This window comes from Aricia agestis, chromosome Z (genome assembly GCF_905147365.1).
Source record: "Aricia agestis chromosome Z, ilAriAges1.1, whole genome shotgun sequence".
NCBI classification, from domain to species: Eukaryota; Metazoa; Arthropoda; class Insecta; order Lepidoptera; family Lycaenidae; genus Aricia; species Aricia agestis.
The window spans coordinates 37,471,717-37,490,650 of record NC_056428.1 but is presented as its reverse complement, the minus strand read 5'-3'; the positions used below and the strand labels follow the sequence as shown (position 1 = coordinate 37,490,650).

General features: G+C 34.9%; 1 protein-coding gene across 1 annotated transcript; it reads right to left on the bottom strand.

The window, feature by feature from the left end:
* Nucleotides 1-1,005: 1,005 nt before the first annotated feature.
* Nucleotides 1,006-17,418, bottom strand: LOC121738781 (LIM homeobox transcription factor 1-beta). The gene is made up of 4 exons (XM_042131022.1): nucleotides 17,340-17,418; nucleotides 2,893-3,094; nucleotides 2,086-2,702; nucleotides 1,006-1,487 (listed from the first exon to the last, which is right to left on the bottom strand). Exons 1-4 carry the CDS (start codon nucleotides 17,416-17,418, stop codon nucleotides 1,240-1,242), a joined length of 1,146 nt encoding a protein of 381 aa, XP_041986956.1. The 3' UTR covers nucleotides 1,006-1,239.
* Nucleotides 17,419-18,934: the final 1,516 nt, after the last annotated feature.

Sequence of the window (18,934 nt, the reverse complement as noted above, 5' to 3'; positions counted from 1 at the left end):
GCGTGAAATACAGCTCTAAAGTATATAAATAGTTTTAAAATATTCGGTAAAAAACAGAGTAATCTCCTCTTTTTTTGAGTCGGTGAAAACGGTTTTGTACAGAAAATGTCGTGTCGTTTTAAAATTAGATTTCATTTAAGTAATGCGCGATTCCTGAGGTGGTGTCAGAACTCTATCTATTCAAAAGTTCAAAAGCGTCTTTCATTAACTTAAGTTAAGAATAACCAATCAGCAACCCCGTTGAATAGATAAACTTCTGCCAAAAAAATTTAAACCGGGCATATTTAAGTGGTTTATTATGAGACTCAACAAATAACACAACAGGTTTAAATATACGCCACCCACTATCAACTAGCTAAAACCAGAATTTCACTTTATCAATTAAGTCTTTGTTATTATTTGTTTAATTGTACATAGGTTACGAGGTGCCTTAAACTACTAATTAGACATATGGAAGCGAAAATACAGCAATGCCTTATAATATTATCGTTTATAATTTGTACATTACTTACATTTTTATATAGACAAGCGTACATCAAAACTATTTGGTAAATTGTTGAAATTAAATACTTTTAGTTCCTAAAATTGATCTATATTACGTCAAGTGTGCTGGATCGCTCCGTCGCTGGATCATTCATTGCAAACAGTATCAGTGCAAATGTCAAAAATTTTGTAATTTACTCCAAACTTGGAGCAAATACCGTAAAATTTTAAAAAAGTTTTCAGTTACTATTCGCATAATATTTACTGAATATCGAAAGGAGAGAATCTAACTTTTAATATAAGTAATTACATTTGCCATAAATACTATTTGGTGCGTTCAAAGCGTGACGTGATTGAGGTATTTGAGTAAAGGAACAGAGAGTGCCCTTGTGACGCCTCTTTAAAGTCACGCGTAGCCTGGTTTCGAGAAAACTGGCAAAGCGCGCATCTTGCGACAGAGCAACATACTTTGCTATGTATTTGCTGTCAAACGCCGGTTGCATACCTGTCGCAAGATACAATAAATAATTATCTAAGGGTCACCAACACCGAAACCGAGCGAGGCATTCTGAACGCACCCTAACACCCGTTTATCTACAGAGTGGAATATTCTCCGTACAGCAACATCCTCGTATTAACTTCTGACACCGACTGTAGATGAGATTGACTGGTCTTAGTAGAAGTGGGCTTCACTGATAAGTCCTTAGGGTAAAACTGTCGCATGCTGTCTTTGTGGGCAGTGCGACTAACGTTGAATCAGTGGTCCGTACTGAAGTAGGAATTCTGCATGAGGTAGAGTTTGTCTATGGGGTTGACTACAGCCCCGGTTCCCAGGTTTAGCGGTTCGTGGGAACCGTGGGGTGTATGCTGGTGGGGATGATGTGGCACCTCCAGGTTCTGAAGGCTCATGGTGTCGGAAGTTCCTTCGTCGAGCTGGTCGAAGTTGCTGCCGTCGAGAGAAATGTCTGAGCTGCAGAAGCTATCGCCGGAATGCGCTGGGTAATCTGAAAATTAAAGATATAGTTGTAAGATTATGTTCTGATAGTGCGCTATAGTCTAAAGACAATCCTCGGTTGAATATTATGTTTACTCACGTGTCTCGTTTTGTGAAATAGAGGACGTAATATTTTTTTAAAGATAAAGACTGGAGCCTTTGTTAAATAACTATAATAATTATTATAACTGTACTCGGCGAAACATGGCGAAAGCGATCATTGACTCCGTGTCAAAAACTTGTCATCTTAATATATAAAAATAAGTCGGGTTTTCCTTCCTGACGCTATAACTCAAGAACACACGAACCGATTTCCACGGTTTTGCATTCGATGGAAAGGTCTCGGGCTCCGTGAGGTTTATAGAAAAAAAATCAGAAAAAACTTCACGACAAAAGCAGAAAACAGGGAAAATATTTTTATGGCAAAAAAGGGTTTGCCGTGACAGTTAGTTTTCTATATAAATCGCGATTGACAATGGAGTGTCAGATGTTGTCAATCATGGCTTTGTATAGAAAATGACAAGTTTTTGACAGGGAGTCAATGACCGCTACCGCCATGTTTCGCCGATGCTAAAAACGTTTTAGTTTTTTAATCAAATATTACGTACCATCAGGAGAGTAAGGTAAATTCGGGTTAAGTGGTTGACTCGAAGCTGAATACGAGGCATCCAGCCCCAGGTAATTCCCATGTTCACTAGACGGAGACTCCTGCTTGATACTCTTCTCGTCCTTGTCTTTATCCTTATCACCATTTTTATCTCCCTCCTGCTTCGCCTTCCGCTGAATCTTTTTCATCTTAGCCCGTTGGTTTTGAAACCAAACTTGCACTACTCTGACGCTTAAACCCGTATCCTTAGCGAGGGCTTCCCTGACTTTACGGCATGGTTTCGGACTGACTTCGAAGGAAGCTTTGAATTGTCTTCTTTGAGCCGAAGTCAAGATGGTCCGGGGACGCTTCGGTCCGCGTCGCCCATCCCTGGGTCTTTCAGAATCATCAATAATCATGTCGTCGTCCGCGTGCTGCATAAGATACATCTCCTTCTCGAAATCTTGCCTGCAGAATATTTGCCCGGCTCTGATGACGTACTGCTCGCCTTTCTGCAGCGGCTGGCAGCACATGACGCAGACGAAGCACTGGATGTGAAAGACGTACTGCTGGGCTCGCATGACCATCTCTTGAGGCAGCAGCCGGTCGCCGCATCTCGTGCATTTGACTCCAAATAACCTGGGACAAAGAGGAACAATAACGCACACATTACATTATGCACAGCTGGTCGCACGTTCGCTAGCGTTTCGCAAGCACTTCGCTCGGCAGAACTTATCCTAAAATCAATTACACTAATTACAATTTGTGAAGACAACTCAGCTCTTCCCAAATTATAATGTAAATGACAGGCTGACGTGTAAATAATTACCTATCATAATCAGGCTTGCAGTATAATTTGGCGTTTCTTGTGTAGCAGGTGTGAGCGAGGGGGCAGCCACAGACGCAGCAGCTGAGGCAGTGCTCGTGCCAGGAGAGTTCCCCCACCCTCATGAGGTACCGGTCCTGTATCTTCTGTCCGCAGCCCTCGCATATCTCCACTATCTTCTCCCTCTTGATGCTTGCGCTGAGCTCTGCGAAAGAAGATTCTAGAATTAGTAGCATGTGGAAGTTTTATACAAAAATGGCGTCGCATTAAGCGCTGTCGCAATTGCATTTCAATTGAATCATAAATACCAAAATATACAGTAACAAACATGACAAGTTATTTAAAACCTACTAGTTAACTACGGCAGCATAATATCTGGCGAAAAGAAAAATTTTAATTATCACACCTAAATTATGAAAATCCATTCATTCGTTTTTGCCCGACGAAGCAACAAAATAACACAAAACTTTCGCCTTCCAAGTGTTATTATTATTGCAAAATAATTAAATATTATTATTAAAGTTTTATTTTACAAGTAATCCCTGATGATGATATAGACACATTATTAATTAGTGCAATATCCTATGTCCAAGGCTCAAAGCATTTAATATTGTCATGAAACTATCAAAGGCACACGTAGCTATTTACATCATCATCTTGTTGGCTTTGATTAAATACTATGTAACATACTATAGACTATACCGAACAATAGTAGCGCCAATAATGCTATAATGCTCTGCATAAGTACTTTTAATGATAAATAATTGTTATAAGATCGGCATTCTTAATTCTAGCTAAACATAAAATAATCCCATCTTTTTTTGGTTTAATCCCCCGACAAAAAGATTCAAGACAATATTTTTCATTTTTCTTTTCTTCTGTTCTGATTTTCTCTAATCTGTAGGTATATTATGTAATGTGTACTTGTTTTAATTATTGTTATTTGTAGCTTCGAAACGGGCAAAACGCCTTATTTTATATTAAGGCTCCATTTAGTGGATTACCATGTGTCTGCACAATTTCGGCCAGGTCCACCTGCGATCATTCCGACTGTATTGAATCGCCCTTCCCGTATATTAGTACCTAAACCCAAGCTATGTTGTATGAGTAAAGTTTTCTCAACATTTAAAATGTAAGTCATTTAATAAAGCGAATCTTGCTTATATCTATTAACAAGAAAGTTTAGAAAGAACAACACTTTACATTGTCGTTTTGTCTACACTTTACTCGTAAAATTCTGTAACTCTCGAATTCTAAGTGTTTTACGCTTGTTTCAGAGAAAGAGGCGTCAGCAAATACGTTACTCTTCCGTTTATGCTAAAACTTGTCTCTTTTGTATTATTTTCCTGTTCAAGGTGTTTAAATGTTCACAAAGGGGTGAAACTTTCTTCCTCTTTTAAGAATATTATAAGTTATAACCTACGAAGTGTATTAACAAAACAAGTGTTTAACATTTTAGTCACAACTCACATACTAAATATTGTCTACTTAAATATAGAGTTTTAGTAAAATTTTACTTATCTAAACATTTATAACACAATACTGGTGTATCTTTAGAATTTAAAACTCACAAAACCTATCGAAAATAAATCATCCACAAAAAATATCCTAAATTTCAACAAAAAAAAATAATCACGTTCAAATAAAATCCCCGTGAATTTTGATAAAGTCTTTTTAATTAAGGCCAGGAGGCGCTATCAAAGAGGCAATATATCTCGCAATGGCGGGCCCGGCTCCTTAGAGGGAACGCCCTCTGGAGGGAGGTCGCTTGGGTCACGAACAAAATGTCGGCAAGACGTGCAATCGATGTGTGATCTCGCTTTCACCCTGTTTTTGTGGCGTAGCATATACAGGGTGTAACAAAACTAAGTGATAATACTTTACGGTGTTTACCGGTTACATAGAGTTCGCTGTGAAAGTATCAGCGATGATAGAGTTACTTTTTTTCATCATTGCATGAAAAAATTTATGATGCGCGGTTGCCCATATAAATTACAAAAAAATTTTGCTCATTCAGCGCTGCTACTTTTACATTGAACTCTATACAGTGTGTAACAAAAATGAGTGATAATACTTTAGGATGTGTACGTATTCCTTATAGAGAACTCACTGTGAAAGTAGCAGCTCTGAAAGACAAGAAAAATTTTTTTTCACTTTTGTATGGGCAAGGACCCGAGCGTCACGAGTTTCCCCATACAAAAGTGAAAAAAAAATTTGGTCTTTCAGCGCTGCTACTTTTACAGTGAGCTCTCTATTAGGAACACGTACACACCCTAAAGTATTACCACTTATTTTTGTTACAGCTGTATAAGGATACACACCCTACTTCTACTCACTTCACTTAGTTTTATTACACCTTATATATATAATAATATGCAAGTAAATGTCTATGGTAAATTAAATATATTATGTTTCTATGTAGGTACCTGATAAAAAGAGTACCTATTCGATTTTTTTTACTTTTGCTAAAGTACATAGTTTTTTCTTACTCATGATTCCAAACACAACAAGCGTACTATATCTTTAATATAATAATTAATGTTAAGACATTTAGATTTATCAAGTACTTTGGGGTCTTAAACAATATGTTATCATACAATTTTAAGTCTTTTCTATATGGAGTGCTATCAGGAAATTTATTTATAGGCTAAAGGCAGACCTTCGTTATTTTGTCAAGTTTTCAATTAAGTACCCGATTTAGATATATAGCGAAATAGATATATTGGCTGACATACGTATGTCAGCCAATATATCTATTTCGCTGATAGAGCATTAAGAAAAATGCACAGTAATTCTTGGTTTCTTTTACATTTGATATTCAATATACATCCTCTATGAAAGACCATCGCACGTTTCGATTCAACAGAGCATGCGTAATTCGTGAAACATATTTTAGAACCCCTCTGCGCTCCTTCGCAAACCAAATCGAAATTGATCCGTACGCCAATGTATAACACGAATAAATTTAAAGTGTTTACGATGTCTACTAAAGTTTTAAGGGATAAACTCACCGATAAAGTATATATATTAGGTATTTTTTTACACTTGCAGAGAAATTTTAAGTTTACAGGAATTATAATAATTATGAATAACAATTTATACAATATTTTTAAGACTTAGTTATTATCATAAATTTTCTCTTTATCATAATCATTCTTTAGTCAAAATTTCTCATCAATAATTGATGTTGAGCTTAAATGCATTAAACAATATTAAACATACTTTAATGATTTTGATAGGTTTAAACTAAAGGACACAATAATGATAAGAATCTAAGAGAGGAGTCCACACCGCCGTTTCTACATACAAACGTTGTCCCGTGTTTCCTCCCTGGATAATGCCGGTAGGCCCGGTAGACTTATGATTTTTTTCCTGAATATCAATGGCCACTATTAGCATGTTTTCGTTTTTTTCCATAATTTTATTATTAAAAAAGATAAGAACGTCCAAAAACCCAAAAAAAATGCCAGATTTTCCTCTGTGTTCAAACACCCAGAAAACGAAACTGGCTAAAATATACAAAAAAAACTAGATCAAATTCAGTCCACTCGTTTGGATGCTACGATGCCACAGACAGACAGACAGACAGACCGACAGACAGACACGTCAAACTTATAACACCCCTCTTTTTTGTCGGGGGTTAAAAAAAATAAAACATAGGAACACAGCTCAAGCCTTGCTTTAATTATTAATGAAAAAGTAATTAAATCGGTTAAGTTTTGGAGAAGGAAACAGCGGGCAACGAATCGAAGATTTTCTGTTCTTTTATTAGAACTTTTGTCGTGTTGTCTCTATCGCGCTCTGCGGTGGGAGACTTGAGATTGGTGAGACAGCAATACATTTTCAAATACCTATTTTCAATTTCTCTCGCCCCTGGTGTATCCTCTTAACGAGCTAATTTTTAAAAAAAATTTACTCTTATTTATTCCGAAACCTTATCAGTTACGACATTTTACCAAAGAGTATTTCCTATTGATATTTTGATGTACTATCGATTGGCACATGTTACATCTCTTGCCGCCAAAATGAGGGTTTTTCCAGCAACTTTAGGTTTAGGTCTTTCGATAAAATGAAGTCGACATTTGACTCGTGCCTATTCCATACATTTTGATCGGCGAAAGAAGCTATAAAGAAAACGTCTTGGATAGGGTCCCAGTCGGCATGAGTCTATCCAACCTATCGTATTTTTAACTAATAAGCTATCGGCCTCCCCGTATAATAGACCTTAAAATCATTTTGAAGATAATTTAAATCCATAATTTTTTGGGCCCATTTCACCACTTCCTGATAGTGAAGGCACTGATGAAGTGCCGGATAGGCTATGGACCACAACTTATTTGAGAGATTCTCCATACTCTATCTGTCAAATTAAGTGGTGGATAGCTTATCCCTCACTTATCAGGAAGTGGTGAAACAGGCCCTTAAACTTATAAGCAAACGTTTTGTTTATTTTTGAGTTGATTAAAAACGACGTAAGTTTTTGCATCCGTTGCGTTTTACACAGAGGCGATTTTAATTACACGTAGTTCAGTACGAAGTTAAACTTTAATCGTATGCGTTTAAATGTATTTCGTTTGAAATAGACATGTCTAGACCATAATATGCTAACAGTCTGAGAAATTCATAAAACATATTATAAATTAGTTAAAAGCCCTACCAGAATAAATAAAATAGTTCTGTCCGCTGTTTGTGTACATTTTAATTGAAATATTTTCCGGTTTTTCCGATTTTATGGTATATTTCTGCGTATTTGACTTACTGATTTCGGACTGCACAGTGCAAACAACCATATATGCAATAGTTTCGGCCATTTTAAAGGCATTTTTCATTTATTTTCATCGTATATCACTATATTCGTTGATTTCTATACCACGAATTTTTTTACTAGTTTAATATTAATATGTTTATATAAAACAAGTAAGTTTATATATAGATGTTTGTGTTATACAAATCATAAAAATAAATACCTTCGTCGTCCGTGTGTTACTGAATAAGCTAATATTTATGTTTCATACCGGATCGGTTTCTGTACTCTTTAGAGTCATAGTATTCTCAGAGTAGACAGAATGATAGAGTATGCCGACTTAGAACTGATGTTGAAATTTTTAAATTTGACGTATTATGACGACAATCGTCGCTAGGGTTGTTAACTTGTTACCTACGAATTTAAAACTATGACATGTTCGCTGGACGTCTTCCTCTTTGGTCGTATTGTTGTTTGTGTTTTGGCACATGCGATTAAAATTGTCAGAATCCAATTTTGAAATCTTTATTTTAAATATTTAAAAATAAATTATATCAGCCAGCGCGAGGCACATTCCGTTCATAATCCTAGTGAAACCCGACGAATTTGACAGATATTGAAACCTGTCCGTTTCTTTGCAGTCGAACTACTGGTCGTTATGTCTATTGTGGTATTCCTTAGCATAAAACAATATGGACGCTGTTAAGCATTCGTGTATCATTCCACAAAAAATTACTTATCGAGTCATGAATGCAGTCACGTACTTTACAATATCATTTAGATTTTAAAACAAGACCGAGTTCCTGATAACTCAAAAAATGTTTGTGGGTGATACGCAAAAGGTTAAAAGCGATCATATTATGGAGTTTCCATACTTCTTAGATGATTAAGAACAAGACTTATTATAGAACAACAAGAATTATTAAGAACAACAATACAAATTCTTAGCAACCATAATTATAGTTATTGTGTAGTTCCTATACTTCTTATTGCCGTAGTATGTCATAGCATACATGTAGCATATACGTAGCTTGTACGTAGCATAAACGTAGCACATACGTAGCAGCTACGCAGGCGTATCAACACCTACGCCAACCCACGCCTCGCAAGTCGAATAACCTCATTTTATGTTTGCACCATTTTATATAGAATTTCAACCCGATCTTTAGACTTTTTTAATGCTTAAATCCTTGGTCGTTTTATACCTTTGTTGAAATTTCATGAAACACCATTTTTATAGTTTCATCGGAAGTTACTGGTTGAAACCAAATAGCCATAAAATAATACAATCTAAGTGAAGACATTTAAAAAAAAGGATATTTTATTTACTACCTAAAAGCTGATCTTTGTGAAGGCTCGCGTCGTCACACCTTGACTGACTGATGATAACACATTAATGTTAAAGCACAAATCAATAGGTGTGATAGTTTTTCTGATTAACATCAATTCACAGGCGTAGCATCGAATATAATATCTGTCAAAGAACCCTGGCAACCCAGGAGATGTAGTTAGTATGTTATGCCAATGCCCGTTTAAAAAATCTTCAAATCTTTTCAAAGCATAACTTTTTCCGCCACGTTTAATTTAAAAGGGTTTTTTGTGCAATAATTAAATTCTGTTCTTTAGCAAATATTTCATGCGAAGAGTTGCGTTCACAAAGTTATTAAATACCTACCGCCAAAGCATGCAAGTTCGTGTGTTGATATTGAATAACGAGTTTATAGTAACAAAGTTTTACAGAAATTTTTGGTGCGGCAAACGTTGTTTGGACATATAATATTATAGTTTGAAGCTTCAGAGCCTCAAAAGAAGATCTTTGACCAGGCAAACATTGTTTTGTTATAAATGTATGTGAGAATATTCTGAGTGCCTCAAGAGAAGATTTTTCATCCGTCAAACGTTGTTTGGCCAAATATGGTTTGAGCATAAGGTTTGAGAATATTCTGCGAGCCACAAAAGAAGTCATTTAGACCATGAGAGGAGTTGTCATTTACGTTTTATAATATGACACTCTAATCTCAGAATCTTCGGTAGGCGCGATTCAGGATTGTATTTTGTTCGATGCAACGTAATTGGGGTATGAGAAACCTCCTCCTTTTTTAAAGTCGGTTAAAATACATGTTGACCGATTCTCTTACCTACTGGATAAGTACACAAAATTTCAAGAAAATCGGTGTAACCGTTCCGGATGAGTCTGGCAACAAGCACCGCAACACTAGAATTTACTTTTATTAGATTTTTTTCAGCAGCTCTTCTGATGTTGTAGTGTCCATGGGCGACAGAAGTTGTTTTCCATCAGGTGACCCGTTTACACGTTCATTAAAAAAAAAAACTATTTTCGTCTATAGTCGTATATTTGCAGTTTGATTAGTGTTTGGGTGTCTGTAAAATTAATATTGCGTGGGAAAATCTAGAATTTAACGCAATAGATTTTCACTGGATGCCACAACTCTACCGCAATTTCCCAATGCATTTGTGCGTTTCCAGATGAAAATTTTACGAATCACCACAATAATGCTCAAATTGTTATTAGGTTTTTATTTGACACTTAGTGCTTATTTACACGTACATGTGCTGATACAGCGTTCTATCCAATGGATACTGCATTATGAAACCTAATATTGTTACGCAACGGCATACTATTAAAAAATAAGTATTATCAGATACCTACTGCAGCTGTTGGTAAAAATAAGAATATTACTAAAAAGATAGTAGCGACTGCTTGTGTTTGCCAATTTTTTTTTTATTTAAAGATATAATTTTTTACAATAAACATAACATTTTTAATACACTTGTATTCAGTATTTGTTGAGTTTATTAACTTATTTCCTATAAACTACAAACAGATACTTTATAGCAAAAATAAAAAGAAAGCTTATTTATAGAAATGAAAATTATTGTTCCTGTACGATTTGTTTGAAAAATAAATTCTTAATTTTTATACGCTTACGACGGGTACCTGCGCGAAAAATGGTTTGAATAAATTATGTATTAGGCTGGGGCAAAAGTTTCTTCGCATTTTTAAATATAAAAATTCAAAAGTTTTTTTTTTTTTTATAAAGGCTATTTACAATTGACTAAATTAAGTATATAGGTATTATTTTATTCGATAACTTTTTTCCATCTTGTTGGTAGGGACATGATCCCATTGCTATAAAAATGTTGGGGCTTCTGATGAAAAAACTGCGACAACTGGCTAAGTAATTCTTCAGCGACCGAAACAAGTGGAAATGTGAAGGTGCAAGGTCAGGACTATACGGCGGATGCATTAACAGCTCCCAGCCAAACTCCCGTAATCATGGTGAAAAACCACACCCCTTCTGTTGATTAATTCCGGTCGCTTTCTCTCAACTTCTTGCTTTAATCTTATCAGTTGTTCGCAGTTCAGTTCAGAAACGATGGTCCTGCCTAGCGGTAACAGCTCATAATGAATAATGCCCTTCCAATCCCATCACACACACATCATTACCTTGTTGCGAGTTAACCCGGGTTTCGCCACAGTCTGTGAAACCTGACCGGCCTTTGACCACGATCTTTTTCGCACGTTCTTGTCAGTTGTCGTACATGATCCACTTTCCATTACCAGTTATCAGCTTCTTCAAAAATGGTTCGGTTTCATTAAGTACTTCGTAATAAAGAATCACAAATGAGTACACGGTTCATTAAATTTCTTTCAGTGAGCTCATGAGCTTTTTTGTGTACCCAGCTTTTTTCAAATGTACCAAAACCATTTTGTGGTCAATCCCCAGTTCTTCAGCTACATTGCAACTACTAATATGCCGATCTTGCTCCACTTTTTCAAAACTGGCATCAGTTTTGTTCGAAGCAGGGCGACCAGAGCAACGTGCATTTTTAACATCAAAATTTCCGGATTGAAAACGCTTAAGAGGAGTCCACACCGCCCTTTTTTCCATACAAACGTTGTCCCCTGTTTCCTCCCTGGATAATGCTAGTAGAGTTATATTTTTTTCCTGAATATCTACGGCCACTAATACGATGTCCCTATGTTTTCTTTTTTTTCATAATTTAATTATTAAATAAGATATGAACGTTCAAAAACCCAAAAAAATGGCCAGATTTTCCGCCGTGTTCAAACGTCAAGAAAACAGATTTGGCTAGATTATACAAAAAAAAGCAAAACATAGGAACACAGATCAAGCCTTTTTTTAATCTTTAATGAAAAAAGTATTTAAATCGGTTAAGTTTTGGAGAAGGAATCAGGGGACAACGAATCGTTGATTTTCTGGATTTTCTGCAGTTGTCTCTATCGCGTTCTGCGGTATAGGCTTGAGGTAAGGGAGACAGCTATAGATATTACACGTGCTTTTTTTCATTTCTCTAGCCCCTGGTGTATCCTCTTAAACTAGGCATTAAAACCAAATTTGCGCTATTCTCACAGATATTGCATTAGGTCCATAAACATCACACATTTTTTTCGCAACTTGTGTTGCATTTTTACCTTTTTTGTAATAAAATTTTAAAATGTATCGAATTTCTTCATTAGAATCACTCATTTTAACAATAAGAAAAACAAATGAAAATCTCAAAACCTAATTTGAATTTCTAATTGTAAGAAGACATTTCCAAAAAAGTTTCAATTTTCAAGTAAAATTAAAACTTTTTAACGATACCAAAAACAGCCAGATACAATTGGTATAGCCCAAGAGATTTTATGACAAGTTCATACATACATTTTAGAAAAGTCACGATGTACCGCGATTATTATTATATCTAAAGCGTTCATTACACTAAAACTTAAAGAAATTATGACCACAAAAAAAACGATTAATGTGGTCATAATTTCAGTCGCGGCGACTGGCGACAGTCGCGGATGCCTATAGCCCCTTGCGCCGAGGCTTGTTCTACGCGCTCCTAAAGTATTGATTGGAACTTCGCCGAGGGCGCCCGAAAGCCTTTTGCAGAACAAAATCAATACGCATGCCTCATAAGATCAGAATGATTAAGATTACAGAAAATATACTATACAGTGTGTAACAAAAATAAATGATAGTACTTTAGGGTATGTACGAGTTCCACGAGTTTACCCATACAAAAGTGAAAAAAAATGTTGGTCTTTCAGCGCTTTATAAAAAAATGAAATACTTATTGTGTGCACACTGCACAGCTGTATTGATTTAAGTGGTACCAGGGTTTTTTATAAAAGCTTTTGACACCAATTTTGTTGACATCGCGCGCTATAAACTGAAGTCCACGCGGACGTAGTCGCGGGCAACAGCTAGTATGTAATAAATTCTTTGAAATCGGAAAATTAAATAGATAATTTTTAAAACAAAAAAAAGGAATAATTTCCTTTTTTTGTTTTAAAAATTATCCAATTAATTTTCCGATTTCAAAGAATTTATTTACGCTCATTTTGGGTAAATACATAATCAAAATTACCCAAAATGACTGTATACTTTTTTCGTCAAATAGGTTTAATTTATCTTTAATAATACCTACTATCTCACCAGGACAATTGAAAAGAAAAACATTGCTTCTATGCAGAACTTAAATAAAGCTATTTCTGCCAAAAAAAAATCCGTTTAGGATGATTAAATTATATTAAGATGCTTAATTTCAATTTATATTCAAACATGATATTTGCCAAACCTGATAGAGATGAGAAGGATCTCTCACATTGAGGTATGTTCTCCCAGCACTTAAACAATAGACTTACGAAGCTGCATATCTTTTGTAAAGTCGAATCCTACACTGAAATGTAGCCTGTCTATGGCGGAAGGAGATATATGAAGGATATATAGGGATAAATATAAGCAGGCATGTAGGCTATAGCAGGCTAAATACGAGTTAGCCTGCTATAGTCTACATTTGAACAAAAGCCTATTCAATGCATACCTTCACGGAGAAATTTCCCTACCAAGCGAATTCACACGTTTGAAAATCGAACCTAGCAGTAGCTTTTACAATTATTACGGAAACGTTGCATAAGAGTTTTTCTATTTCACAACTTCACTAAGAGATTAATGATATTGATTACTTTAATGTAATGAAGATTTTGAATCTATATTGGGCTATATTTTCTGTCATTGAATAAAGTTAGTCTTTGGATGAAATTATGTATTAATTTAAAGTGTCTGACCGCCGTACGAGACATTTAATTACGATTAACCTTCAATTTAACAAAGAGTTTGACGGATAATGTATGAGGCTTATGTCAAAATTTAGAATTAATGTTCCAGTCTGCGTATAGCAGTGAGTTGTTAGATGTTAGTTAATTTGAGTATTTGTTTTGATTTCAATAGTTTTAATTCTAGATCGTAAGGTAATTTTTTGCAAATCGAACGTTCTGTCTTTTAAATTAATCATTTTTAGGGTTCCGTACCCAAAGGGTTAAAACGGGACCCTATTACTAAGACTTTGATGTCTGTCTGTCCGTCTGTCTATCTCAAGAACCGCTACAGCTAGGTTTCTGAAATTTTCACAGATTGTGTATTATATCAGTTGCCGCACTAAAACAAATACTAAAAACAAAATAAATTAAATATTAAAGGAGGCACCCATACAACAAACGTAATTTTTTTGCTGTTTTTTGCTCGATATCAATAATGGCCATAGGTAGGCACTTGAAATGTTCCCAAAATACACAGTTTTATTTATAATTTAATAATTTATAATGAAATTTTAATAAAACAAATAATTAAGGAGGCTCCCATACAAAAAACATATTTTTAACAAATTTTGCTCTATAATGGTACGGAACCCTTCGTGCGCGAGTCCACCTCGCACTTGGCCGATTTTTACTTCAATACCTATTGAAATCTGCCTACAAAACAAATTTCCCGATTGAACATATCAGTCCATACTAATTCGTAGTTCTGTACGATGGACAGTTCAACTGAAACGACAAACAAAATATAGGCAATATAGGCAGAAAAGTCAGTGTCATTGAACTTTTTGTAAAACTGCAGACTCGTCGGAAACGCCCTACGCGCAGTCAACTGTTTGCCTAGCTCAAATAGTTGGCTGTGTATCTGTCACCTATGCTTCTATAGGTATATTATAAAGCTGAACTTTTGTTTGTTTTAACGTGCTAACCTATCCAAATACAGGACCGAGTTTTATGTAATTTCGCGCAGATATAGAGTAGACCACGAGAAAGGATGTAAGCTACGTTTTTTTGCGAGAAAATGTATGGTTCATTGGTTCCTGTTTATTATTTATATTATTTACAAGTCATAACACAGATAATGGAAAAATTATCGACTAAACGAAGGCCTTCGATTCTCTACATTTTGAAGCAATATGGAACGTATATAGATATAATCAAGAGCGTCTATTCTAAGTGATATGCCAAACTTGGACTAGAACGAGAAGGGATAGAGTTCCCGATAAAAAGAGGAGTAAGACATGGCGACCCGCGCTCTCCAAAAATTTTCTCAGTCGTGCTAGAGTCAGTTTTTTGATCTATGGACTGGAAATCCAAAGGTATTAATATAGACGGAGAAATTCTAAGCCAATTCAAGCCCAATAGAACTAGAGAATATGATTGGCGAGCTGGCGTGGGAAAGTTATAAGGTAGGATTGTCACTCTACACGACCAAAACTAAGATCTTAACAAACTTGATTGATTTGATTTGATTTTGAATTTGATTTTGATTTTTTTGAAGTACTGATTTTTCCCTATTTCGAAAACTTTAAATACCCGATAAAAATAAATGCACAAAAAACATTTAATCATTAAGTAAATATTTAGTTAATGATTAAATAAAACTATTTTAAATTCCTCACCGGTTTTTCAAGGTTCATTTTGTATTTAACAAACATTTGAAAGTGGAAAATTATTCGAAAGAGTAAAATATTATTAATCGTAGCAAAATTGGTAAGTACTTACTTAGGTAATGATTTCGTACGAGTATCATATCCAGTTTTAATCAATTGCTACCTAGAAATTTAATTAAAAGACGCTTGAAAAATTAATAATAATTTAATAACATTAATGGGTACGTATAGAGCAGGTACTAAAGCGAATATGAAATAATATATTATGTATTTATTTGATTAAAATCAGTATCCATAAAGTATATATACTATTTACTAATATCAGGGAAATAAGTGTATCCACGTTTGTCGTCTTTGAATAGTTGAACAGAGTTTTATTTAATAACTAGTCTAAAGATGATATTATTTATATTTAAGTCTAAGAATAGCCAATATGATAGTTCTAGTTTACGACATAATGTGCGGGCTCGAACCGAATCTCACACAAAATTATTGAAGAAATCATCATATCTACTCTATTAAGTAAGATATGTACTCAATGGACTCCATGTTTTCAAAGAAAATTGATTGAAAGAGTATCATGTAAATAAATTGAAAGAAATATTTCACAGTTATTGCCTCAAACACAAAATATAAAATGTAATACAACTTACAAGGGCGAATGATAAATACTTCTAGAGAGCTTTAATGCTAGTAACGCAAACGTAGAGTACTTGAACGACGAGAATTTTATCTACCAGCATTGATGACAATGCCTATACCTAATTATAGATATACCTTACTTAAATTACATTAAATTGTAACTACATTTAAATTATACTAGAGATCGCCCAGTGGTCGAAATTCGACCTTATTAGGACTACTACCTATATTTTATAAAAAATATTGACTTCATCATAGTTTTTTCAATTCTTGTCTCTGGGACTCAGCTGCTCTCAGACTGGCCGTTTAAGCATTGTGTAATAGTATCTAAAATTAAATAAAAAAAACAATAATCAATTTTCAATTTGTTAACTTGTTGTCAACAGACTTCAACCATAAATAAAAGAGTATAATTCGTATGTATAGGCTTGTCACTCAAAAATCTGTCATTTTTCCTAGTAGTAGTGTCGTAGTGTGTGTAACGTTTTATTTGTTAAAAATATATATGATAAAAGCATCGTTTTAATATAATATTAGCTCGATGCACTCCTTCACCATAATATAAACTATAACTGTGCAAAATTTCATGCACCTACGTTTCCCCATTTTTCGTATAAAAAGTTACAAAGTTTTTCTCTCACGTATTAAGTAATATATATAGATATATTAGATAATAGCTGACTACACAAAAAAGATAAAACTGTTCATATTATCCTGACTTAAAGTACCTAACAAATTGAAATTTCAAGACATTTGACATAATATCCGATTACCGTTACATACGAGTAAATAACAAAGTTAACAATATGGATACCATAAACTTATAATATACTGTGGATACAAAGACTTCTATTTAACCTCAGTTTAAATAGAATTCTTTGAATGGATATTAGGTACTTATAATATTATGTAACATTTGGGATGGGATTAATTTCTAAAATATGACTGTTGTGTTTGAAGAAAATGACAAATGGACGAATATACAGATTTTGGGACATACCGAATATACGGAATAAAAAATAAAATAGACACAGGAATCACTGATAAAAAGGATCGTTACCTACGAACAAAAGAGCAAAGTAGCAAACAGACTGAATGCACTATCAGAGAAGTTTATTCATAGGCAGATGGCGGACCTACTTATTTTGGTTGCGTTATATCAAACCCAGCCGACAGATTAAAACTAACATTTAACTGACGTATACCGACCAAATGTCGTAGACCGATGAACTGCCTATGAATCAATTTCTTCGATGGTACACAATTGAGGACAAAACTTGAAATGATCGGACAGAATTCGCTAGCCCATCTACACGATTCTAACCTGTTCTTCCGGCGCAGGACAGCGGCGGCTGCATCTCCGGCATCAATCCTGGGTTAATGTTTGTATAAAACTCGAGCATTGTGTCCAACTCGGCTACGAGCACTCACTAGCGAACCGCGCGCCCGTCAAAAATACAGTGAAGAAGGGAGCAGTCGATTCTTCGCCGGCGTACCCCCACCGCGACTCCGGCCAATCGCAGACCGATCTCACCCATGACTCCTCCCCTCACCCATGAGCCAACCTACCTATTATACATCTATGATATTTCACCCGCCGAAACGCTACCAACAAATTGTCCTTTTTTCTGGAAAAATTCGATTACGCTCCGCCTGAGACGATTGTCGATATTAATAAATGTGTTAAAAATTGTCAGCGCACAAAAAACTAAAGTAATTGTTATTGTAACTGAAAAATAAAATGTTTAATAGTTAATCGTTGTAAATATGTATAAATGTATTTTTAAGTTACACACGGGCGATCAGTAAACATTTTTTATTCTTTGACAGGGGTCGTATTTATGAAGCTTGTGCGTGAAGCTTTGCTTTCTGAGAAAATTGTTTAACGAGATAAAATGGATAGTGAGAGCGTAGCTTAAAGAGCCGAGAGTGTTCGATATTTTACAGTGAAAGGAGCCAAGTTGCTGTAGCTAAATTCGGCGAATAAGTTCGAAACTTGTCCTTTGATTTGACACAAGGAAAAGTTACACAACTATTATCACGATTTTAGATGTTAGCTAACGAACAGATTTTAGTTAACAAATCTTGATTTTATATATAAAATTCTCGTGTCACAATGTTTGTGCGCGAACTACTCCAAAACGGCTCAACCGAATTTAATGAAATTTGTTATGTATGTACCTGAGATTAGGTTTTTATCTACTTTTTATATTGATTTAAGGCATAGGAAACGTATGTGAAGGTTCTGAAAAGACAGTACAGATGACACTGCGGCCGATACCTAGCAATGATGCAATGATGTCAGGCAATGATGGAAAACCATGATTGCCATTTGCCACTACGCTTGCGAAGATTTCTATATAGCATATTGTGCCAACTACGCAGATCATGGGCTATAACGAATAGCCCTTTTACACATTCGTCGTGGTCCCAATTCCCAACGGTCCACCATGGACCAACGCATTATTAAATATTTAATTTTATGTCCAAATATTATAGCAAAATAGCTAACTTTGTCACTTTATTGACATTTAGCACTATTAATTTACTCGACTATTAGCTATTTATCGTTATTTACTTAGTGTCAACAATTTAGCCATTTAATATATTCAGGTAAATAAATTGAACATCATCAACATGAATTTGTTTGATTGCTTTTATGAGGATGGATACAGAATACAGTTAAACCAAGTTGTTAGTAGTTCTCGTCTATTATCTACGAATAATAAAAACTATTTATTATTTACTATTCTCTAACATTCAATAAGGAAGTGACAAAAGTTATTTTGAAAATCTAATCTCACGTCAAACCATAAAGTTAATATACCTATAAGTTAATATTCACAAACAAAGACAAACAATTCTTGATATACGAAAATTCGCCGATTTCAACGATTGTTTTCGGTACCTTCCCACCGA